The sequence below is a fragment of the Chiloscyllium plagiosum genome, unplaced genomic scaffold (assembly GCF_037043375.1).
Source record: "Chiloscyllium plagiosum isolate Xiang-an unplaced genomic scaffold, Cpla_swu_hap1 HiC_scaffold_6, whole genome shotgun sequence".
Taxonomy (NCBI): domain Eukaryota; kingdom Metazoa; phylum Chordata; class Chondrichthyes; order Orectolobiformes; family Hemiscylliidae; genus Chiloscyllium; species Chiloscyllium plagiosum.
Genome location: NW_028270144.1, coordinates 70,217,476 through 70,242,875, shown reverse-complemented (window position 1 = coordinate 70,242,875; position 25,400 = coordinate 70,217,476). Strand labels below are relative to the sequence as shown.

Sequence of the window (25,400 nt, the reverse complement as noted above, 5' to 3'; positions counted from 1 at the left end):
AATCCTATCAGAAGCATAGAGTGAATTGAGAGCTTGCAAAGGAACCTCTGACATGGTTTTCAATGCCAGACAAATAAAAAAAAAAGGTTGAGAACACCACCAAGAATTCTTCATTGCATCATCAACTTGACTAAAGCATTTGGATCAATAAATTGAGAGACTCTGAATTGTTCTCCAGAAATGTGGATATCTAAGAACAGAGCATGTTTCCACCATGAAGCTCGAGCAAGCATTCATGCACCTCCCTGTCCTCAATCATGACAGCCGGCTATGAACAAATCGGTGTTGTATTATACTTTACATACAAGCTTGATGCTGTTGACAGACAGCATGCAGGTGTGTCGTTCTTCATTACATTGCAAAGACATAAGAATGCTCTGCACCAATCAGAGAGCAGCATTTTGAATTCTGCTGTAAATATCCCATATGGTATGAGAATGATCGATAGAAGTTCACTTCAATTAATGCAGACTAACAAACACATTTGTTGTCAGTTCAATAATCTTGCTAAGATTCAAAACTCAACAGCACACCAAACAGCATGAATCTGTACTGATTACTACATCATGTAAGTTTAAAAGAAACATCATTTACAAAATTTCTGGTTACAGACCAAACAGCTGTCCTCAACTCAGAAACAACCATGGCCTTTACAAGTGCATTGAACATACATTAAAGTACAGACAAGGCAACGGAACAGTCATATATTAGAGCAAAATAAAATCCATAACCCTGCAGGAGATAGATAACTGTGGATACAGAAGAATCCTACATTCAAATCCATCATCAGAGTCCCATGGATATTGTATGAATCCTACTCACACGTATGGCACCAGTGGTTGACAGTAGCTGCAGCAGTATTCAGACACACTTAAAGTGACCACATAAAATACCTGACACAGATAATACAAATCTCACTTAGACATCCCATATCTATCAGACCTTGGCATTCTTTCTGATTGTATTATTGACTTTTTTTCCCTGCAAGAACCAAAAGGAAAATGAAGCATATATAAGGCTTAGGAAGCTGAAATCAGATAAGGCCCTTGAGGAATATAAAGGCAGCAGAAAAGAACTTAAACAAGGAATTAGGAGGGCTAAAAGGGGGCCAAGAAATATTCTTGTCAAATAGGACTAAGGAAAATTCCAAGGCATTTTGAATGTTTAACAGGAGCAAGAGCTAGAGAAGGGGTGTACCTACTCAAGGACAAAGGAGGGACTTTATGCGAGAAGCCAGAGGAAATGGGCGAGGTCCTTAATGAGTACTTCGCATTGATATTTATTGAGAAGGACACAGAAGATAGTAAGAGTATGTTAATATTGATCTGCCCTGCAATATCAAGATGGTGATGACGGTGGGTGTCTTCGAAAACATTAAGGAAAATAAGGCCCCAGGGCCTGATGGCTTCTATCCCCGGATACTGAAGGAGGCAACGCTGAGATCCTGACAAAGACCTTTGCATCTTCTTTAGCCACAGGCAAGGTAGTAGGAAACTGGAGGACAGCCAATGCTGCTTCTTTACATAATAGGGCAATAGGGATAAACCAGAAAATTATAGGCTGGTAAGCCTTACATTTAGTGATTACTAAAGACAGCTCTTAAGGGCAGGACTTATTAGGGATAGTCAGCATGGCTTTATGCAGGGAATGTCTTATCACACAAGGATGACTGATCAGGGTAGTGGATGTTGTCTACATGAACTCCGCTAAAGCATCAGACAAGGTCCTTCATGGTAGGTTGGTCTAAAAGATCAAATCACATAAGATCCACGGTGTGTTGGTAAGTTGGATATAAAATTGGCTTGGTCATAGAAGACAGAAGTTGAGAGTGCGTTGCTAAAAAAGCACAGCAGGTCAGGCAGCATCCGAGGAGCAGGAGAATCGACATTTCGGGCAAAAGCCCTTCATCAGGAATGAGGCTTATTCCTGATGTAGGACTTATCCCAAAACACCGATTCTCCTACTCCTCGGATGCTGCCTGACCTGCTGTGCTTTTCCAGCACCACACTCTCTACTCTGATCTCCAGCATCTGCAGTCCTCACTTCCTCTTCCATGTTTTTCTGGATGTCTGTTACCAGTGGTGTTCCTCAAGGATCAGTGCTGGGACCTCTGCTGTTTGTAATTTATATAAACGATTTGAATGAAAATGTAGGTGGTCTGATTAATAAGTTTGCAGAAAACATGAAAATTGGTGAAGTTGTGGATATTGAGAAATGTTATCAAAAGTATACAGCAGAATATAGATTAGTTGAAAAATTAAGTGGTGAACTGGCAGAAGGCACTTAATCCCGACCCACAATGATGCATTTTGGGAGGTCAACTGCAAAAGCAAAATGTATATAAATGACAGGACGCTTTGGATATACAGAGGGATCTTGGGGTGCGAGTTCTCTGCTCCTTGACAGTGGCAACATAAGTGGATAAGGTGGTAAAGAAGGCATGTGGCACACATGACTTCAACAGTGTAAAGTTGACAGTTGTATAAGGTTTTAGTTATGCCACATCTGCAGAACTGCTTACAGTTCTGGTGTCCACACTATAGGAAGGAGGTGGAGGGTGCAGAAGAGGTTTAGCAGGATGTTGCCTAGATTGAATTGTTTTAGCTATAAGGTGAGGTCAGACAAACGTTTATTGTTTTCACTGGAGCATTGGAGGGTGAGGGGTGACCATAATGTAGTATATAATACTAAAAACAAATAAAATTGAGGGGCATTGATAGGGTGGATAGTTAGAGTCTTTTTCCCAGAGTGGAAATATCAAATGCTAGGAGGCATAGATTTAATGAGAGAGGGAAAAGTGTAAAGGAATCGTGTGGGGAAATTTTTTTTTTTGGACGCAGAGGGTTGTATGTACTCGGAATGAGTTGCCAGGGAGGTGGTAGAAGCAGATACAATAGCAATGTTTAACAGGCATTTAGACAGACATGAATAGGTCAGGAATACAGGGACATGGACTATGTGCAGACAGATGGGATTAGATTCGAATGGCATCATGGTAAGTACAGACACGGTGGGTCAAACAGCTGGTTCCTGTGCAGTACTGTTGTACGCTTTATATACATGGCTCAGTGGTTAGCACTGCTGCCTCACAGCACCAGGGTCCTAGGTTTGATTCCAACCTCTGGCAACTGTCTGTGTGGAGTTTGCACATTCTCCCAGTATCTGCGTGGAGTTTGCACATTCTCCCAATTTCTCAGACAACAAATCACCAGGACAAAGGACCCGATACCCAGCATGAGCAAAACTAATGTAGTGTACAAAATCCCATGCAAGGACTGCACAAAACACTACATAGAACAAACAGGAAGACAGCTAACGATCCGCATCCATGAACACCAACTAGCCAGGAAACGACATGAGCAGCTATCCTTAGTAGCCACATACACAGATGACAAGCAACAGGAGTTCGACTGGGACAACACTACTATTATAGGATAAGCCAAACAGAGAACAGCCAGGGAATTCCTAGAGGCATGGCACTCATCCACAGATTCAATCAATAAGCACTTCGACCTGGATCCAATACACTGGCCACTGCAGCGGATAGCTGGAACTGACAACCGGAAGCGGCAGAGACAAATCACTATAAATGCCGGAGGAAACATCACAGAAGCGCTTCACAGGAGGCTCCCAAGCACTGAGGATGTCACCTAGACAGGGGACGAAACGTCTGCAATACAAATTCCCAGCTCGGCGAACAGAACCACAACATTTCATATGCTTGCTCAAAAAGCTGTTTCCTCAGAACAATGAAGGATTTATAAACAAAAACAGAAATTGCTGAAAAAATGCAAGTCTGGCTGCATCTGATCCTTCTTCAGAACTGATTGTAGCTGGGAAAAGTTTGGTATTTATGCAGATCGGTGGAGATAGAGCCCAAAGAGAGAGAAAACCTGTTGGACAAACAAAGGACTGGGTAAAGATCAGCCTAGGAGTGTGAATAGCTGCTAACAGGAACTATTAGTAGCTAACAATAGGCGGTTTATAGTAGCCGATGACAAGGTCTGGTGTGAGGGTTGGGGTAAGGATATGGGAAAAAGTGCTCAAACCCTAAAATTGTAGGACTTGATATGGAGTCCAGAAGGCTGAAGAGTTCCCAAGCAGAAAATGAGGCGCTGTTCCAGCCAAGGTAAACTGATTCATTGAAAACACAGGAAAAATACAAACTGCAAGTGGTTATGACTACAAACAATTTCAATTAGATTTGAAAATCTTGAAAACTTTGTATGGTGAACATTGTTGTAGTTGACAGGAGAATGGATTAGTTTATTTCCACCAGCACAGTAACATAATTAATTCTAAGGTAAAGAAGCTAGTTAAATGTCTTGGCTGAAGTTTAGTGGTTTCTAAAGTAGATACTGAATTCTACTTTTACCCCAGTCAGTGAACAATTACATCTGTTCAGATGTATGCATCTGCAATTTGAATATTAAACTTAATGGGCACCATATTCTATCCTGGTCCAGCAATACATCTAGCAACACATGCTTATTTTTTAATCTTGCTTTCCTAAGTTGCAACCATAAAGTTACAATCCATTTTGTAGAAAGATACGAAAATATGCTTGCATATTTTTCTTTATAGAACAACATCATACCTTACTGACAATGAAGTCTGTAGCTTCAAAATGCCGCCCATACATTTTTGGCGATTCTCCCGGAATGGGTTCTATTTTAATACAGACCTCTTGGCCTTTTCGAGCAACCTCAACTTGCTTATGATTCACTTCAATACTAGTGACAATTCCTATATCAACAAACTGGAAAAGGATAAATAATTAACTTATATGAGTAGTCTGACTAAAAACAGGATAGACTTACAAATGTTAACAACTGAAATCTGCTCAAAAATATAAACCGAATCAACGTAAACTAAAAAGTAAAAACAATATATTTTTTCATCACTTGGAAAACAAAACCTTGTGTAAACTTACATTTTTTGAAGGAACACACACGGGGGTGCCTTGTTTCAGAAGGCCAGCTTCCACAGAAACTCCCATTACAATTGGATCACGAGAATTGAAAATGAACTGAGGGATAATGCGCAGTTTTGCAGGAAAAACAGCTACATGTCTACAAAAGGAAGAAAAATTTAGATATTTAAACACACATTAGAGGCAAAAAAATTAAAGACCTAGGATATTCGATCTTCGTATGAAAAATTCTCATGTTCAAACCTTAAAATAACTAAGTACATCACTTCCCAGTTAACAACCTGGACTCATTTATATGAGGAACAAAATCAAAATACTGCAAATGTTAGAAATCTGAAATAAAAATAGGATAATGTTGAAACTGTTCAGTAATATAATTGAAGAACTGTGGATGCTGGTCATCTTAAACAAAAGCAAATTGTATCCATGGGGAAAAAGCAGAGTTAACTTGTCAGGCCTGTAATCTTTCTTTCATCAGATCAACATTTCATTCACTGCTTCCCACTCATGTAGATGCTGCCAGGCTTGCTATTTCAAAGTGTTTCTCTCATCAGATCTTATTTGTTGTTTCATTTCAATTCAGTCCATGTCTGCAGGACCAATTGTTTCAGATTATGATGCAACTTTGTTTCAATCATTCACGTTTGTATTTGTAAAGAAGTGAGCACCCCAGTAAAAAAAATGTATAACATTTTGTGATTTTTTTTTAAAGGAATGACTCCTATCAATAGAAGTCACCATCAAAAACTAGTCGTGTCTCTTTTATAGAAGTTAAATGATAACGAGTGTATAACCCCAAGCAGTCATTTAAGTCATGAACTTACTTGAATTCTTCTTGCTTTTGTTTTTTGTAATCTTGTCTGTATTTTGTGAATTCATCAAATAAATGGTAGATAATTTCTGCACTGAAGATCTTGACTCCGAGTGTATCAGCAAGCTCCTGGGAATCTCGCTCAACCTTCACATCAAAAGCAAGGATAACTGAATACCTTTAAAAATAGGAATGAGAAGTTACTTTAGACCATTACATTATTCAATGTTGAAGATCAGATATTGTCACAGTATACAAATTTAAATTTATAACTTAAAGGAACCTACATCTTGAAGCTTCTTCCATCACTTTGTTAGACACAGATGCTGTATTTTCTGTCCTCTCCCTCTATCCATCAGTACTCTTATCACTCTCTCATAAACTTCCGGGAAGGTTCTATCAAAATTTTTAACTGTGGGGGGAAATCCTAGATGTGCTTTAATGAAATTTTGCTTTGATTGGATATGGCCACATTTTAAAGTGAGAAATCTTCTTCCACCTACTTTGTGCATTTCCTTCATTATTTTATTTACAAGTATAATCTTAAAGAAACACAACTCCGGTTTCTTAAGTTTCTTTCTCCCAGGTAAATCCGCAGAAAGTATCAGCAGACTACTTCCAAAACCAATACATTCTTCTTCCGTGATATTCAAAACAGATCGAGGCTTCCAATTTAGGCCTTACCAACTTGACTGTATAATTGTAATTATACTAGTTGCACTTGCATTTTGGTGTCATTGGGAGATTAGCACAAGTCAACTTCTAATATAAGTAACTTAACTTCAAGACAAAATGATCAATCCCTGAAGGTGGCAGGATAGATTATTAGAGGAGATATATGGGACACTTGCCTGTAGTTAGGACACAGAACTTTAGATAAGCCACAGCTGGAGTACCGTGTGCAGTTCTGATCACCACATTGCAGAAAGGGTATGATTGCACTGCAGGGAATACAGCAGGAGATTCACCAGGATGTTGCCTGTGATGGAGAAGGCTGAGAGGGGATCTGATAGAGGTGTAAAAGATTATGAAGGGCATGGACAGAGGGGTAGAAAGCAGTTGTTTTCCTTAGTCAAAAGGTCAAGAACAAGGGAGCATACTTTTAAATTAAAGGTAGGTGGTTGAGAGGGGATTGGAGTAAAATATATTTCACCCAGAGGGTGGTGGGGTCTGCAATGAACTGCCTGGGTGGTATTTGAGGTAGGTAACCTCCCAACCTTTCCAAAATACTTAGGGATGTGAAGTATCATAACATTCAAGACTATGGGACTAGCATAAATATTAGTGTATTTTTGGCAGTATAATCTCAATGAGCTGAAGGGCCTCTCCTATTCTGTATAAATCTATGATCAATCTTTCAAATTTTATGCAAATTTCCATCAGAAGGCTAGAAAAGTCAATTTCAGTAAAATGAAAAGTATGTGATATATGGGACACGAAGAATTCAGCTGGAGCAAAAGCATGTGAGATGGCTAGTGACATCGATCTTCAAAGATTGTGCAACTATTAAGATGGCTAACAGATTAAGATTTCCATCTGATCAAGAAACCATACCTAGGATGGCTAACTCCTCAGAATGCCGTTGGGAAATACAATCAAATGAAAAGTAATGAACTTCTGTAGCTGTTTTCTGTTAAATGAATGGATGGCCCTTTTTTCAAAACTGAAGGAGTCTGGAAATAAATGGTCATCATGCTATTGACAAAGAGGAAGGTGGGGTGAGCAGAACTGATTGAGACTTGGACGAAGGAAACAAACTGTAGCCAAATTTGCAGACAAACAAGTGGGTGTACAGGCAAGATGTGAGAGGGGTGCAAACAGTTTAGATAGAAAGATTGATTGAGCAGCAGGTAATTAGGAAAGCTGATGGAATAACAGCCCTTATTTCAAGAAGGTTGGAGTATAAGAGTAGGGAAGTCTTATTGCAACCTTACATGATGCTGGTGAGATCACATCTGGAGTACTTAGAGCAGTTTTGACCCACTTATTTAAGGAAAGATAGCATTTCATTGAATGCAGTTCAGAGAAGGTTCACCAGGATTATCTATTGATGAACAAGTATAAAAGGTTAGGATAAAACCAAAACACTTGACCCCACTCCATAAACTCCCTGTCTACAGATTAGTTATGCTGACGTGTTTTGCATTGCTTCCCACTATTGAAGCCAGGGGGTGTGATCAATTACCACGTTGCTTTGATTAACCTTTGCCTTCAAATGCTATATCATCTCAACCTTATGAGAAATTGTTCCTATTCACAACTATTGCCTATGCTGCATCCTAACCTGTTGTCTCTAATCCCCACAAATGACTTCCCAACTTACCCATCACAGCAATGGCTGCTGAAACCTCCTTCAACTTTCAGTGAACAGACCCACAGGACTGATGATGGCCCAAGCCAAAGGTCTGACTTGGAAAGACACTCCCAACTGATGATTGACAAGCCACCTGAATCCCCAAACTCCTACTTTCCAACAATTTATCATCAGACTGTAGCAAAAATGAGGATCAATCAGCTCACGTCGGCAATAAGGATGAAACATTTGCAAATTTAAATTGGCCAGCAGCCAAACCATGGAGTGGAGCCATTCAAAAACAATTCTTGTGATTATGACAAGTCAAACTTCACAGCACCCTTGATGGGAAAACATTAAAGTCTACGGTAATTTTCAAATGTAAAATCAGGCTGACAAAATAGCTATTGCTCATGGCGACGATAATGCTTGAATGGATGTAAACACAAACTAGGAACAGGAGTAGGCCATTCAGCTCTTTGAGCCTGCTCTATCATTCAATAGAATCATGGCTAATCTTCCATCTCAAAGCTAAGTTCCCCTTTCTCGCCATAATCTTTCATGCCTTTATTATCTAAATAAACTTGCAATCTTTTTCTTGAAAATACTCAGTAATCTGGCATCCAGCCTCTGTCACAAATTCTACAGGTTGACCATGCTCCAAAAGACTTTTCTCATCTCAGTCGTAAATGTCTACACCTATCCTGAAACCATAAATGCCTGGTTCTATACTTCCCAAACAGGGAAAAAAAAAGTCCCTACACCAACCTGTTGAGCCTGTTAGAAATTTTCCAAGGAGTTATGTCAACAAAGGAAAAGGCATCGAGGTTGAGAATCAGCCTTGATCATCCTGAATGGTGCAGCACATTTGAAGGGCCGAATGGCTTACTCCTGCTCCTTATGTTGCTATGTAAACTCTTCTAGCTGTGACAGCCAGGAAAACGTGGCAGTAAAGAATGGTTTGTGGAAGTATGTAAAAACAGGGACAATGACAATGAGAGCTTTGGATTTGCACATGAGTGCCACTGGAACTCTAGAGGTCACCTCCCACATTGAAAACTTGTTACAATGGTAGAACAATGACAAGTTAAAAAGGTTTCAAATTTCAGAACTTTGCACGGCACTTTAAGTCAACATGAGGCAACAATTTCTTTATGTAAAAAACGTTTGGATTATTGCAACAGCTGTGTTTAGAACTTACTGAGGATCGTGTTCAAGCATCGCTGAAGCTTTCATCACGTCTTTCTTGTGCACAGGTCCAATGTTAATTCCAGCATACTATAACAGAAAGAGGAGGACAGATTTTATTTCATATTGAAAATAAAGCAAACAAATGAGAAATAGTAGAAATTTCACACTACAATACTTACTGGCACATTTGATGCCCGAAGATATTCTAAGAGTGCCTCCAAGGAACCCAATGTAGAGGCTTGTACATAAACACCCTTCTCCTCAAGTTTAATAGAATTCAGTGTCTGCTTCAGTTCGTGGTCAAGTTCATCCTACCAACAGTACCGTGACAAGATTTCAAATCACATTATGGCCACATTTTCAAACTAAATATTGACTGTTTGATGTTACTTTTGAAGATAGAAACAGGCAAGTACAATAACAGGCAAGGATAATTAAAATTGTAAAGAAATGTACATTTCCAGATACACCACATGCTTCTGCAAATGTATTCTTAATTTTACATCAGCATCAACACAATGTCCACAAGGCAATGGAAACAAGGACCAGACAAAATGCTAAATCTAAAATACTAAAATATTTGATTTTCCATTAAAAGCTTTTCAATCTTAAAATAAACTCAGCATTCACAATTTAAAAAAAGTTTATTTAGTGAAATTACATATATTATTCCGAATAGCAGTTCAGCAGTTACGACACAGAATATTCAAGAACTCAAGCATGACTAACTGAAGTAGACTAATACTATTTGTTACATGAACACGGGAAAATCAGAAATTATGGAGGCAGATGTTTCAAAAAGATTCTTATTCAATCTGATTTCCAATCTAGATGAATAATACTTCTAATAATCGGGATTTAAAAAAAAACAGAAAGCATGTGTGGTGGGAGAAAATGGTGCAGATTTCAAACACTATCATATAGAGAAATTTATTAGTTGATAGTAAATATTGAATTTATGCTTTTATGATCCCAGAAACTTCATTTTGAGCAATGCATTATTGGAGTTCTAAGGATCTACAATGACAATCAATTCCACATGGATAGCAATAAGATTTTGAAGGTACTTCAGCAATTCTTAAAATTTACATGTATTTTCAATCAACCTGTTCAGACATGTTACAACGCAACTCCCAGAGTAGGTGGGACTGGAACACAAGCCTCCTACTTCAGAGGTAGAGACACTGCCACTGTACAAGACCCCAGATGAAGTTTTATATACTGATAATGCTTTCAGACAAAAATTCAAACCTTTAGAACTGCAATTTCATCGTCTTTGTGGGCTATTAGTAGTGGTAAACCTGCAAGAGATTTCTCCAGATCTTTAGCAAGAATCTTTACACCTTGTGCAGCCCAGACTTCCTTCTGTTTCTCATACTGATTCTGGAAAAAAAAACATGATAACCACCTTAAAGTAAAAACGTCATTACAAACTCTATTTTTTTTTCACTGAGCCAATAGAATCATAAAATCCCTATAGTGCGGAAAGAGGTCATTTGGCCCATTGAGTCTGCACCAACTCTCCGAACAGTATCCCATCCGGACCCAGTTCCCACCCAATCCCCATAACCCCCAAATTTGCATGGTTAATCCACCTAGCCTGTATATCCATGAACGTTATGGGACAATTTAACATGGCTAACCCCCCTAATCTGCATATCTTTGTGGGAAGAAACAGAAGATCTGGAGGAAACCTGAAGTCACATGGTGTGCAGGGTGTTCTAGCTAGGTGGATAAAGAACTGGTTGAGCAACAGGAGACAAAGAGTAGTAGTTGAAGGGAGTTTCTCGAAATGGAGAAAGGTGACCACTGGTGTTCCACAGGGGGCAGTGTTGGGGCCACTGTTGTTTGTGATATACATAAATGATCTGGAAGAGGTCATTGTTGGTATGATCTGCAGGTTTGCAGATGACAAGATGATTGGTGGAGTAGCAGAAAGCATAAGGGACTGTCAAAGAATACAGGAGGATATAGACAGACAGGAGAGTTGGGCAGAAAAGTGGCAGATGGAATTCAATCCAGACAAATGTGAGATGATGAATTTAGGCAAGTCAAATTCTAGAGTGAATTATACAATGAACAGAAGAGCCTTGGGAAACGTTGATGGGCAGAGAGATCCAGGAGTGCAGGTCCATTGTATCCTGAAGGTTGCTGCACACGTGGATAGAGTCGTCAAGGAGGCATTTGGTATGCTTGCCTTCATTGGACGGGGTATTGAGTATAAGAGCTGGCAAGTCATGTTAAAATTGTACAAAACATTGGTTCGGCCGCATTTAGAACATTATGTACAGTTCTGGTCGTCACATTACCAAAACGATGTGGACGCTTTGAAGACGGTGCAGAGAAGGTTTACAAGTATGTTGCCTGGTATGGAAGGTGCTAGCTATGAAGAGAGGTTGAGTAGGTTAGGTTTATTTTCATTAGAAAAAAGGAGATTGAGAGAGGACACCTGATTGAGGTTTACAAAATCATGAAGGGTATAGATAGGGTGGATAGAGATAGGCTTTTTCTCAGGGTGAAGGATTCAATAACGATAGATCACACTTTCAAGGTGAAAAGTTTAAGTACTTCACACAGAAGGTGGTGGGTGTCGGGAATGCATTGCCATCAGAGCTGGTTGAGGCAGGCATGGTAGATTCATTAAGATGCGTCTGGTCAGATGCATGAGCAGGCGTGGAGCACAGGGATACAGATGCTTAGGAATTGGACAACAGGTTTAGATAGTAGATTTGGATCAGCTCAGGCTTGAAGTGCCAAAGGGCTTTCCCTGGACTGTAAATTTTCTTTGTTCCTTGCTCTTTGAAACCAACGCAGACATGGGAAGAATGGACAAACTCCACATAGACAGTAACCCAAGGTGAAAATTGAACCAATGACCCTGGCACTGTAAGGCAGCTGTGCTAATCACTGAGCCACTGTGCTGCCCATTTTTGGGGTGTGGCAATGGTGGGTGACAAAAGCAATGACATTTTCTTTGAGTCACACACAAAGTATCTGCTCATTTCCTAATAAATAGTGTCAACCAAATTAACCAAAAAGAACATTTCAATTCACTTTCAGAAAGCGTAGTTAGAGGATAGTGATCAGGTGCAATAATGCTGTCTGATTTTATTCTCTCTAATATGAGTAATAACCACACAGGGTAAAGTCAGCTCGCTCAATAATGCTAACAGAAAAACTCAAACTCAGTTTAAACTTTTGTTTTGCAAGGTATGGAAGGTGCTAGCTATCAATTCAAGGCATGCGCCCCAAAACGTTTTGAATTCTCTACCACACAGGGTCGTGGGCACTTCGTTGTTCAGTATGTTCAAAACAGAAATAAGTTGATGTTGGACACAAAGAGGAAGAAATATGAGCATACTTCATAAAAAAAATTGAAGTTGATGGTCAGCTGTGAACTTATTGAATGGCACAACAAGATCAAAGGAAGATTTTATTGTCATAAAAGAGGAGTAAATTTAACTTACTAACATGTGCATCTCTTCAATAAAGTAATATTTCACCAGTAACACAAAGAAATTCCTGCACTAAAACAGTGTGATCCTACAAACGTACTATATTCTCAACAAATAGACACATAGTAATGAAAATTATATACAGCCATAAATAGGAACAAGAAGAAAGTGAGGACTGTTGATGCTGGAGATCAGAGTCTAAAAGTGTGGCGCTGGAAAGGCACAGCCAGTCAGGCATCATCCAAGGAGCAGAAGAGTTGACATTTCGAGCATAAGCTGAAGCGGAGAGTCGACTCTCCTGCTGCTCGGATGCTGCCTGACCGGCTGTGTTTTTGCAGCACCACACTTTTGACCATAAATAGGAACCGTCCAATGTCCTTATTTCCAGAAATATCAGTTTTGTATCACTAAGTACATTTCTTGAAATATAATTGCTGTTACTATATAGCTGAAATGAAAATATAAAGCCAAGAACTTTAACTGAGGGAACTTCATCTACTTAGTACTCAACTCACCTTGTCATATACACTTTCCTTGTCCTGTGCTTGACGCTACTGTATTACCTGTGTGACTACTGCAGTTTTGTTTCCTGTATATTAAATTTAAAACTATGATTGTCTTGAAATTAGCAGTCTCTTATCCAAATGAATTGATTTAAAGTATTCACCTGAATTACATCGGAACAGCCCATTGAGCCTGCTCCCCCATTCAATTAGATCATGGCTAATGATCTACCTCAAATGCTACTTCCCCCTTGTTTTTTCCATGTTTATTGATGTCCAGGAATCTGTCAAATGGTGTCTTGAACATGTTTAATGATTCAGCTTCCAGAGCCATCTCTGATAGAGAATTCAATCTATTAATCCCCTGTAATACTTTACATACTTTAACAAGTATTCCCTCAAATCTCTTTCCAATTGTTCTCTGGAGATTAACATTCTATATTTTTTCATACCCGATTCTGAAGATTATTAGTCTTGCATCTCCTCTCCAAATCATGACCAACGTGTATGTATTCTTCAATGTGAGACAGTTGTCAAATTGTATACTGTAACTACTTTCTTCAAGTTTAATTGCATACAATAAAATTAACAGATTCCACTAAATGTTTCTGTTATTCATTAGATATCAGAGAAGAGAAAGTCATTTAGTCATTTAGCTTCACAAATGAATTCTTTCCAGAGTCACAAGTGTTCAGTTTACAGATGTGGATACAGTTTTACAGTTCCTCTAATACTGAAATGGACCAAGGGTCGACTGAAAGTTATTCTAACAGGTATTGAAAAATGCAAAACGAAATTTGATTATATAAAGGATAGGTCAGTATTAGGGGAGAGATAGACAGACACAGCATTGCAACTTTTTGTTGGCAGTGATCACAAAAGCCCCATACAAGATTAACATAAGTAAGTTTTATCAAAGTACAGATACTAGGTAAAACATCAACATATGTTTATAACATAGCATTACTTTCCACAAGAAGTAAAACTCCATACTTTTACTCTCAGCTCTTTGAGAGGCGGCGGCAATAGAAGACCTCTGATTTGTGTAACTATAGGACCTTCAACTCCAGGAACAATAATAGTATCTCCTTCCTTTATGTTCCCATTGATTAGAATCACATCAATAGTCGTTCCCATTCCGGGAAGTGCTTTCACCTAAGAAACATTCAAACAAAAGACACAAATTTACTGTTGCAAAATGTATTTTGAGGTTACAATCATGTCTGTGTTGGGTCATTTCTTTTGCTTCAACTCCCTTTTTCAAAGACTGGTGAGTCATAATATCATACAGTTCAATGAACATATACAGTCAGCTGGTGTTTTGTCATCTCTGGTTATATGCTTAGATATTAGCACCAACAGGTGAACTGGATCTGGTTACCATCTTATTGAGGACATGCATCAATATTAGTCAATTGCCAAAACACACATGCCTGAAAAGCACAGATCCAGCCCATTATATGAAATTCTAGGCATGTGTTCATGATTGGTCAGTGCATTGTGCATTAATAGTTCAAACGGAAAGGGCCATTTTCCAGCAGAGGTTTAAAATCAAGAACATGATTATTCATTCAGGCAAACATCAATAAAACCCTCTGGCACCTTTTGAAGATGAACAGAAATTTCTGGTTCCAATACAATATCCTCTCAATACACATCTTCCAACATAATTAAGAACAGTGAAATTAAACAAAGAACTGCAGAGAAGATGATAAGTCATAGACGTTAGGCCATTCAGCCCATGCCATTCAATCATGATTGATAAGTTTCTGAACCCCATTCTTCCACTTTCGCCCCGTAACCCTTGTTCCCCTTGACAATCAAGAACCTATCTATTGCATTCTTAAATACACTCAAATGATCTGGCCTCCACAGCCTTCTGTAGCAATGAATTCCATAGATTCAACACTTTCTGGCTAAAGACGTTTCCCCCACCTCCATTCTAAAATCTCTTCCCTTTACTCAAAGGCTGTGCCCTAGTCTCTCCTACCAATGGAAACATCTTCCCAACATCCACTCAGTCCAGGCCATTCAGTATTCTGAAAGTTTGAATTAGATCCCCCACTCATCCTCCTAAATTCCATCCAGCATAGACCCAGAGTCGTCAAACATTTCTCATATGTTAAGATTTTCATTCTTCGGACCATTCTCATGAACCTCCTCTGAAAACACGAAGGCCGGTACATGATTCCTGAGATATCAAGCCCAAAACTGTGCAAAATAGTCCAAATATGGTCTGACAAGAGCCTTATAGATCCTCAGAAGTACATTCAAGTCACCCTCAGAATAAATGCAATCATTGCATTTGCCTTCTTAACTACTGACTCAAGTTTACCTTGAGAGTGTCCTGGACTAGAACTCCCAAGTCTCTCTGCACTTCAGACTTCTGAATTTTCTCCCCATTTAGAAAACAGTCCATACTTCTATTCTTCCTACCTCTCACTTTCCCATGTTGTAAGACATCTGCCATTTCGCTGCCCAGTCTCCTAATCTGTCCAAATCCTTCTGCAGCCTCCCGCCTTCTCAATGCTACTTGTCCCTCTACTTATATTTGTATCGTCTGCAAATGTGACCAGAATGCCCTCAGTTCCTTCATCTATATTGTTAACCTATAAAGTGAAAAGTTGTGGTCCTAACACCGAGCCTTGCGGAACACCACTTGCCACCGGCTGCCATCCTGAGAAAGACCCTTTTATCCCCATTCTCAGTTTTCTAAAGCCAGCCAGGCCTCTGTCCATGCTAGCACCTTGCCTCTAATACCATGGGCCCTTATCTTACTCAGTAACCTCCTAGGCAGAACCTTGTCAAAAGCCTCCTTGAAGTCCAAGTAGATAACATCTATCGACTCTCCTTAATCTATCATGCTTGTTACTTCCTCAAAGATTTGTCTGGCATGACCTCCCCTTGATGAAACCATGCTGACTTTGCCATACACTTCCAAGTATTCCAAAATCTCGACCTTCACAATGGATTCCAGGATCTTACCCACGATTGAGGTTTGGCTAATTTTCTGTCTGTACTTTTCCATCTTTTGCCTTACTCTTTTTAAACATAAGTGTTACATTAGTGATTTCTCAGTCCTCTGATACTCTTCCTGACTCTGGTCATTCCTGAAAGATCGCCACTAACACCTCCAGTATCTCTTCACTATCTCCCTTAGAACTCTGGGGTGTAGTCCATCTGGTCCAGGTGAATTATCTGTCTTCAGGCCATTCAGTTTTTCTAGCACCTTCTTCTTTGTAATACTTAGCTCTATCCCCTCACTCTTGAATTTTTGGGATATTACTCATGTCTTCCACCACGAAGACTGACATAAAGTATTATTCAGTTCCTCAGTCATTTCCTTGTTCCCCACTATCTCTCTACCATCATTTTCCAGCAGTCCAATGCCCACTCTTGCCTCTCTTTTACCCTATATATATCTAAAGAAACTCTTACAGTCTTCGCTTATATTACTGGTGAACTTACTCTCAGATTTAATCTTCTCCCTCCTTATTTCATTTTTTGTTGCCCTTTGTAAGCTTCCCAATCCTCTGGTTTCCCATTACTCTTTGCCTCATTACATGCTTTCTCTTTTTACTTTTATGCTATCCCTCACTTCCCTAGTCAGCCACGTTTGCCTCATCCCCCTTGTACCATGCTTCTCTTTCCTCAGGATGAATCTCTGCTGTGTCTCCTGAATTACTCCCAGAAACTCCTGCCACTGCTGTGCCATTGTCTTTCCTACTAGGGTCCTCTCCCAGTCAATTCTACCCAGCTCCTCCCACATGGCTCTACCTTTATTCAGCTGTAACACCATTACTTCTGATTCCAATCTTCTGCCTCTCAAATTGCAGAGTAAATTCAATCATATTATGATCACTGCTTCCTAAGGGTTCCTTCAACCTTAAGCTCCCTTATCAAGTCTACCTCATTGCACATCACTAAATCCACAATTGCCTGTTCCCCAGTGGGCTCCACCACAAGCAGCTCCAAAATGCCATCTCGTAGACACGCCACAAATTCCTTTTCTTGCAATCCACTGTCAACCTGATTTTCCTAATCCACCTGTATATTGAAATTCCCCATGATCACTATAACTTTGCCTTTTCTACACATCTTTTCTGTCTCCTGGTATATCTTCCACCACAGCTCCTGACTACTGTTTGGAGGCCTGTACATAACTCCAACTATGGTTTTTTACTTTTGCGGTTCCTCAATTCTACCCACACAGATTCTGTACCATCTGAGCCTACCTCGTTTCTTACTTTTGATTTCATTTTGTTTCTTACTAATAAGGCAACCCCAAACTCTCTGCCCACCTGTCTATCTTTTCGATAAGATGTATATCTTGAATATTCAGCTCCCAATCCTGATCCCCTGCAACCATGTCTCCGTGATGCCCACAATGTCATACTTGCCAATTTCGATCTGGTCCACAAGCCAGTTTTGATCTTATACAGAGTGCATTCAGATAAAACACAAGATCTGAAACAAAATCATGCTGGAGAAATTCAGTAGGTCACTTTTAAATATTCCTCTAGCTTTGAACTCACCTCACCCTAGGGAAAAAGACCTTTGCTATTCACCTTATCTGTGCCCCTGATGATTTTATAAACTTCTAAAGGCACCCCCCCCCCTTCAACTTATATTCCAGTGAAAAAAGTCCCAGCCTATCCAGCCTCTCCTTACAACTCATCTCCAGCAGTTCTGGCAACATTCTGGTAAATATTTTATATTTTCATAATATCGTTTCTATAGCAGGGCAACCAGAACTTTACATAGCATTTCAAAAATGACATCAACGCCCTTTCCAACCACACAACATCCCAACACCTACATTCAATGCTCTGAACAATGAGGGCAAGCATGCTAAACACCATTTTAACTACCCTGTCTACCTGGACCTTATTTAAAGTTAGGGAAGAAATTGCAGGGCTCCTAGCAGAGATATTTATTTCACCTACAGCCATGGGTGAGGTGCCAGAGAATTGGCAGGTGGCTAATGTTGTGCCTTTATTTAAGACAAACTCTGGAGGACTAGCCTGAGAACTGTAGACCGTTGAGTCTGACATCGGTGGTGAATAAGTTGGAAGAGATAGGAGACTTTGCCCTATTTTACCATACACTTCCAAATATTCTGAAATCTCGCCCTTCACAATGGATTCCAGGATCTTACCCACGATCAAGGTTAGGCTAATTTTCTGTCTGTAATTTTTCATCTTTTGCCTTAGTCTTTTTAAACAGAAGTGTATTTGGAGAGGCAAGGACTGATTAGGGATAGTCAGCCTGGCTTTGTGCGTGGGAAATCATGTCTCACTAACTTGACTGAGTTTTTTGAGGACACAACCAAAAATACTGATAAGGGCAGAGCGATAGACATTGTCTACATGGATTTTAGTAAAGGCTTTGACAAGGTTCAAATGTTAGAGTAATTAGAAAAATTAGGGATTCAAGGAGAGCTGGTCATTTGGATACAAAATTAGCTTCACAGTAGTAGAGTGGTAGTGGAGGATTGTTTTTAGGATTGAAGGCCTGTGACCAGTGGTGCTCTGCAGGTTTCAGTGTTGGGTCCACTCGTTTGTTATTGATATGAATAATTTGGATGAGAATTTAGGAGGTATGGGTAGTAAATTTGCAGTCGACACCAAAATTGGTGGTACATTTGAAAGTAAAGGCGGTTATCTCAGATTACAAAGAGATCTTGATCAACTGAGCCAATGGGGTAAGAAGTGACAGATGTGGTTTAATTTGAATAAATTCAAGGAGCTGCATATTGGTAAAACAAATAGGGCAGGGCTTATACAGTTAACAGTGGGGCCCTGGATAGTGTTGTCAGAGAGACCTAGGGGTTCAGGTACTTAATTCTTTGAAAGTCACACTGCAACATCTCACAAAGGCATTTTTGACAGCAACTTTCAAACCTGCAACCTTCATTATTACAAGATCAAGGGCAAATGTGTGGGCAAACTCCCAAGTTCTAATCCAAGCCAAATACCATCTTGACTATATTGCCATTTCTTCTCTATTGCTAAGCAAAAATGCAGCATTGCCTTTCCAAACAGCACAGTGGGTGTCCCTACAGCACATGAAATGCAGTTGTTCAAGGCAATTGCTCACCACCTCTTTCTCATGGGCAAATAGCAACAGGAAATAAATGCTAGCCAAGACAGTGATGCTGTAATGCTGAGACACAAAAAACTGAATAGAACACTTGAACACATAGTTTCCATCTGACAACTGCATTTGCAGATTACAGGGACAACAGTGAATATTGTTTAGTTATTAATCTTCATTAATTGGATTGGAAGATGAAATTTCACTTTCACTAGATTGGACACTTGGACAAGTAAATCCAGCAGCTTCATACAGCCTTTCAGAAATATAGGGTCAACTTAAAATGCATTTAATGCCGATCAAAAATGAGTTTCTCGTACAAAAAGCAAAAAGAAAGAAAAATACACGAAGTTGCCCCACAACTTGCCAAGTATTTTGAGTTGCAGTCCCTGTTGTAATATAGAAAGGCACCTCAGACAATTTGCACAGATCTCATGAACACCATTCATATAAATAACCAGCTAACATGTTTCAATAATGCAGGAGGAGTGATAAATGTTGCGGAGAAAATCATAACTTCTGGTTCCTCAAATAACAAGAAAACCGGGTCTCAATTAATAGAACAACTGGAATGAAGCCACTTCCAATAATGGAGCATTCCTTCACGACTATACTGAAGTTCCAACTCAGATTGTTTCCTGAAAGCTCTGGAGTGATGCTTAAATCCACAACCTTTAGACTCAGATGAGAATGCTATCACTGACCCAACACTGACAGCTGCTGATAATCATTACTGCTCTTTACTGTGCATTTAAATTGACCAACCAACAAAGAAAGCAAGCATGTAAAAGATTCTAAAATGAAACAAAATAAATAGTATGGAAAAGGATTATCCCGAACTTCCCTGAAAACTTATTGTGTGCTATTACACCAGAAAAACTACTGGTTCAATACCTGATCTATGACGACTCAATTAAGACAGCAATCAGAACACTAAATTTCGCCTCTCAATCTCAAGGCTAGGAAAAAGGGAGTCTCGGTGAAAATATGGCAACAAGGTTTTTATTCTTGGTAGCTACCCAATAACCTCTTCAGTGAGACATGTCTATTGACAGTGACTGCAATGTATTCATTTGTTGGATGTTACTGTCGCTGGCTGGTCAGCATTTAGTACCCTTCCGAAGGTGGTAGTGAGCTACCTTCTTGAACCACTGCAGTCCACCTGCTCTGTGTTGACTCACAATGCCATTAGGGAGGAAATTCAAGGATTTTGACCCAGTGACAGGAATTGGGTAGGTTGCCATTCTACTTACACAGTCAGTCTTCGAACGCTAGCTTCTAAGTTTGTAGATGAATGGTCATTACATCAAGCAAGATACTTGATAGCTGGTGAGCTTGACTATTTCAGTTTGGCAAGTGAAGGAATGTCACTTATTTGTTCATTAAATTTTTTGAAAATCTGTACCATTTATAACAAAAGTTAGAAATACTGTACACTGCTGCAGAATGTTTTCTAAGTTGAACTGGAAATTATTTAAAATTACAACTGATCAGGAGTACTTACCTCCATAACTTGAGCTCTCAGTTCCATAGAATATGCTAGTCTCTTAGCAAGCATAGTCTGGGTTAGTTCTACCAGCATTGCAATAAGATTTCCCATGCCATCACCAGTGTGAGCTGATGTAGGAACCAATGACACAAATGTACGTGGATCTTTGTTCTCAAAGAATAGAGCAGCATTCAGGCCCTAAAAATGAATCATTTAACTCATTAGCAATGTACTGATAAATGTGCGAACTGCAAAATAGCTTAGACATCAAGTTAGAATTTCTTCACCCTATCAACAATAGTAAGCAAAGTTGGCACACAGATGAAAACCAATCACTTCCAATATTTGTGGAAGACTCATGGCATTGCTCATTAGACATCCTTTCCCTGCACAGTCCATTTTAAAAGAAAAAAAATCAAGGGATTAAAAAGAAAACAGCACAAGAAAGAAAGAAAGAAAGATGTACCAGGTTAGAAACAGAAATGGTATTTAGTAAACACAGAATGCAGGAGAAACTCAGTAGGTCTAACAACATCTGTGGACAGAGAAGCAGAGTTAACGGATGACCGCTTCAGAGCTTAAGTTCAAAAGAGGGGTCATATCAGATGCAAAGCATTTACTTGGTGCTTTGCTCCAAAGATGCTACCAAACCAGCTTGGTTTCAGCAGTACTTTGTATTAGTAATGGTGAACAGCTGTTTCTTTCAGACTAGAGGTAATTATGCAGTAGTGTTCCAAAGAAACATTGCTCTATTTTATATGTCTGCATACATTTATTTATATGGCAAATTTAATGCAGAGTTTTGCAAAATCATACATATTTTAAGCATGAATGGTCTGTCTTCATCCTTCTTGTCATGATTTTGAAAGGGGTGGGAGGGAATGGAAGAGAAACCTGAGGCATAAATAACACACATTTCGGAAGCTGGCAGAACAAACTGAAAAGGCTGCTTAAAAAATATAGACATCGAAATTTTGGCTGTATTGGTAGAGGCGTCATGTGAGGTAAAAAGGAAATTATACTCAATTTTTTATAAAATCTGCTTGGACCATAGTTGGAACAGTATACAGTTCTGGCATTTAAACATTCAAAAGGATATCAAGGCCCTAAAGATGATGAAGAAATTTGCTAACATGGGATGAGAGGCATCAGTTATGTGGAGATAGCGGAGAAGCCGGGGTTATACAATCAGTAGCAGCAAAAATATATCCTGGTAGGAAGGAAAAATTGTGAGAAAGGAATAAACTAACCATGGCCAAGCAAGGATGTTCAGCAGAGTGTCAAGTAGAAAGAAAAAGCATATTAAAAGGGGACAAAATTCAGTGATAGCCCTGAAGACTGGGAAAATTTTACAATCCAGCAAAGGAGGATTAAAAATATAATAAAGACAGGGAACATAAACGAGGAGGACAAATTTGCAAGGACTATAACAATAAGAGCTTCTTTAAATATATAAAAAGAGAGAGATCAAAGTAAACACAGGTTCCTAGAAAATGAATTTGAGAAGATAATTTATGGGGAACAAGGAAATTGTAGAGGAGTTAAACAGATATTTTGCATCACTCTTTACGGTGGAAGATACTTTGATCATCTCATTAATACAATGGAATATGGGGGAGGAATTAAGTACCATTACCATCGCTAGAGAAGTAGTTCTGGATAAACTAACAGGGCTAAAGGCAGATAAGTCTGTGATATTGATGGCTTGCATTCTAGGATCATAAAAGAACTGGCTATAGAGATAGCAGATGCGTTGGTTGTAATTCTCCAAAACTCCACAGATTCTGGAGAAATATCAGAGAACTGGAAAACTGTCAATGTGATACTCCTGTTCAAAAATAGGAGGGAAGCAAAAAAGCAGGAAAATACCCACTTGAATTTGGATGAATGAGAGGTGATCACATTGAAACACGTAGGATTCTTAAGAAGCTTGACAGGGTAAACGCTAAGAGCGTGTTTCCTCTCTTGGGAGAGACTAGGACCAGAGGGCACAGTTTCTGGATGAAAAGAACCAATGCAACACAAATGATGAGGAACTCCTTCCCTCAGAGGAATGTTTTGGAACTCTCTGCCACAGAGAACTGTGGTGCAGAGTCCTACAGTTAAGGCTAAGGCAGAGATAGATAGATTCTTGATCAGTAGAAGAATCAACAATTATGGAGGAAAGTGGGCATAATGAATATGATATCAGCCAATCCTATTGAGTGACAGGGCAGGTTCAAGGGGCCAAACAGCCAACTTCTGCTTCTATTTATGGTCTTATTCCTACAGCAGAGGTTAGAATCTAAGACAAAATTGTTTAAAAGCATGAATGCTTTTGATAAAGTAAAAAATAAATTGTTTTCAATCGGCATAAGGGCCAGTAACCACAGGACGCAGATTTATGGTGACTGGCAGAAGATTCAGAGGTAGCAAAGAGAAACTGTTTTTTAAGTATTGAGCTGACATAATCGAAACGTACTGTCTAAGAATTGAAAACAACAGATTCAACAGTAACACGAGAAAGATTATTATATAAACATTTGCAAGAACAAAGTGGAAAGACCATACGAACAACAGTGTGGCATTAGTAGGACAGTGTCCCCGTAGAGCTGATACATTCATGACTGACTGACTAGCTGTTTTCTCTGCTGTATCACAGTAAATAAAAGGCATAACAATTTAGGTGAAAGCATATTCTGAACTTAAGCTGAAATTTTCCACCTATTCCATACACCAACCCCTGCCAATTGGTTTTTAAAAACGTAATACACTACAGAAAAGGTCACAAAACCTGTTGTGCAAATTCCACAATAGTTGATTTGGCTCTCTCATCAAATTCATCTTTTGTGTTCTTCTTTTGCTTCTTTAACGTGGCAACTACATCGGTATCAGGACTTTTCTTCCAATCATACAACCTGTCAACCTATTGCAACAAAAAAATACAGAGCTGAAGTATTTATTAAGTCACCACTCAGCAGCAAAATGTTTACAATCTGCCAGAAGTTTTATATTTGAAACAAAAACAGAAGTTGTTAGAAAAACGCAGCAGTATGGGCAGGATCTGTGAAGAGAAATCAGAGTTAACGTTTCAGGTCTGGTGACCCTTCCTCAGAACAATCCAAATAAGAAGGGCACCAGAAAGACAGAAAAGTCACAAAGGGGAAAAGCAATCAATGTATCCATTGTTCTGCTGCATAGCTGAAGATGATTATTGTTATTCACTCATGGAACGTGGGCATTGCTGGCTGGCCAGCATTCGCTGTTATGGGCTATTCCAAACCTCCTAAAAATATTCAGAAGACAGTCTAATTTCTTATTTTAAAGGTAAATGTAAGATGTTGCACTCCAGATGCAATTCAATTGGCAAACTACTGGAATTAAAGCAAAAGACACTTTATTCATCCACTATAGTTAAAATACAACAAAAGAGAAACAAATCGGAATAATTTAACTCTATTGGAAACTTAACAGAATAATATACTGTAACTCTTACTAATTAACTGTTCCAATATATAACCTCCCACAAACACACCCTTAGCAAAAGGTAAATTCAGAAAACAGATACTCACATGCAACTCCAGCAGCAGCTGGAAGAGCTTTTAGCTATAAGCAAGAAGGGTAAAACCTAGATCCCAACAATTCTGCTGAAAGTTAAAACTAAAAATTCTGGTTCTGTGCCCACACCCATTCAGGCTGCTTCTATTGTTCCAACATTTTGAAAAAAACCCAAGGCTTCACTAGTTGTTTCCTCTCGTGGGTCTGTATGCTGCTTGCCACCTCTGCCTTTAAACCTCTCCAAAATAAAAAAGAACAATATAACCTCTTAAAGCCACAATATCATCACATTACCCTTAGTCAGCTTGGGAAAGATGCTGGCAAACTTCCTTCTTCAGCTGCAGTCCATGTGGTGCAGATAAACCGACAATGCCCTTCGGAAGGAATTCCAGAATTTTGACCCGGAGGTAGTGAAGAAACAAGGCTATATTTCTAAGCCAGGTGGGTGGCTTGGAGGGAAACTTGCAGGTGGTGGTGTTTCTTTGCATTTGCTGTGCATATACTTCATCCATTTGGCACTTCTGGCTGAAGACTGTTGCAGATGCTTCAGTCTTATCTTTTGCACGAATATGCTGGACTCTTCCATCATTGAAGATGGGGACATTTGTGAGTGACCTCCTCCAGTGAGTTTTTCAATTGCTCACCACCATTCATGACTGGATGCGGCTGGACTGCAGAGTTTAGATCTGATCTGCTGATGAAGAGGATTGATGGAAGGCAGAGCGATGGATGTTGTCTACAGAGACTTCAGTAAGGCATTCACAAGGTTCCACAAGGTTCCACATGATAACCTCGTTAACGAGGTTAAATCGCGTGGAATACTGGGAGAACTAGCAATTTCGATACAAAATTAGCTCGAAGGTAGGAGACCGAGGGTGGTGGGGGAGGGTTGCTTTTTGGACTGAAGGCCTGTGATCAGCGATGTGTCACAAGGATTGGTGCCGAGTCCACTGCTGTTCATCTTTCACATAAATGATTTGAATGTGAATATAGCAGGTTAGTAAGTTTACAGACGACATCAAAATTGGTGGTGTAGTGGACAGCGAAGAAAATTACATCAGAGTACAATGGAACCTTGATCAGATTGGCCGA

General features: G+C 39.4%; 1 protein-coding gene across 2 annotated transcripts in view; it reads right to left on the bottom strand.

The window, feature by feature from the left end:
• eif5b (eukaryotic translation initiation factor 5B) overlaps positions 1-25,400 on the bottom strand; it is a 94,809-nt gene that overhangs the window by 11,107 nt on the left and 58,302 nt on the right. For both annotated transcript variants that reach the window (XM_043691680.2, XM_043691682.2), the window contains exons 15-23: positions 23,545-23,676; positions 20,787-20,969; positions 14,180-14,341; positions 10,480-10,611; positions 9,408-9,539; positions 9,239-9,315; positions 5,758-5,922; positions 4,934-5,072; positions 4,598-4,759 (exon numbers count right to left, since the gene is read on the bottom strand). In XM_043691680.2, coding sequence (XP_043547615.1) covers positions 4,598-4,759; positions 4,934-5,072; positions 5,758-5,922; positions 9,239-9,315; positions 9,408-9,539; positions 10,480-10,611; positions 14,180-14,341; positions 20,787-20,969; positions 23,545-23,676 — 1,284 coding nt within the window. The remainder of the gene's footprint in view (positions 1-4,597; positions 4,760-4,933; positions 5,073-5,757; positions 5,923-9,238; positions 9,316-9,407; positions 9,540-10,479; positions 10,612-14,179; positions 14,342-20,786; positions 20,970-23,544; positions 23,677-25,400) is intronic.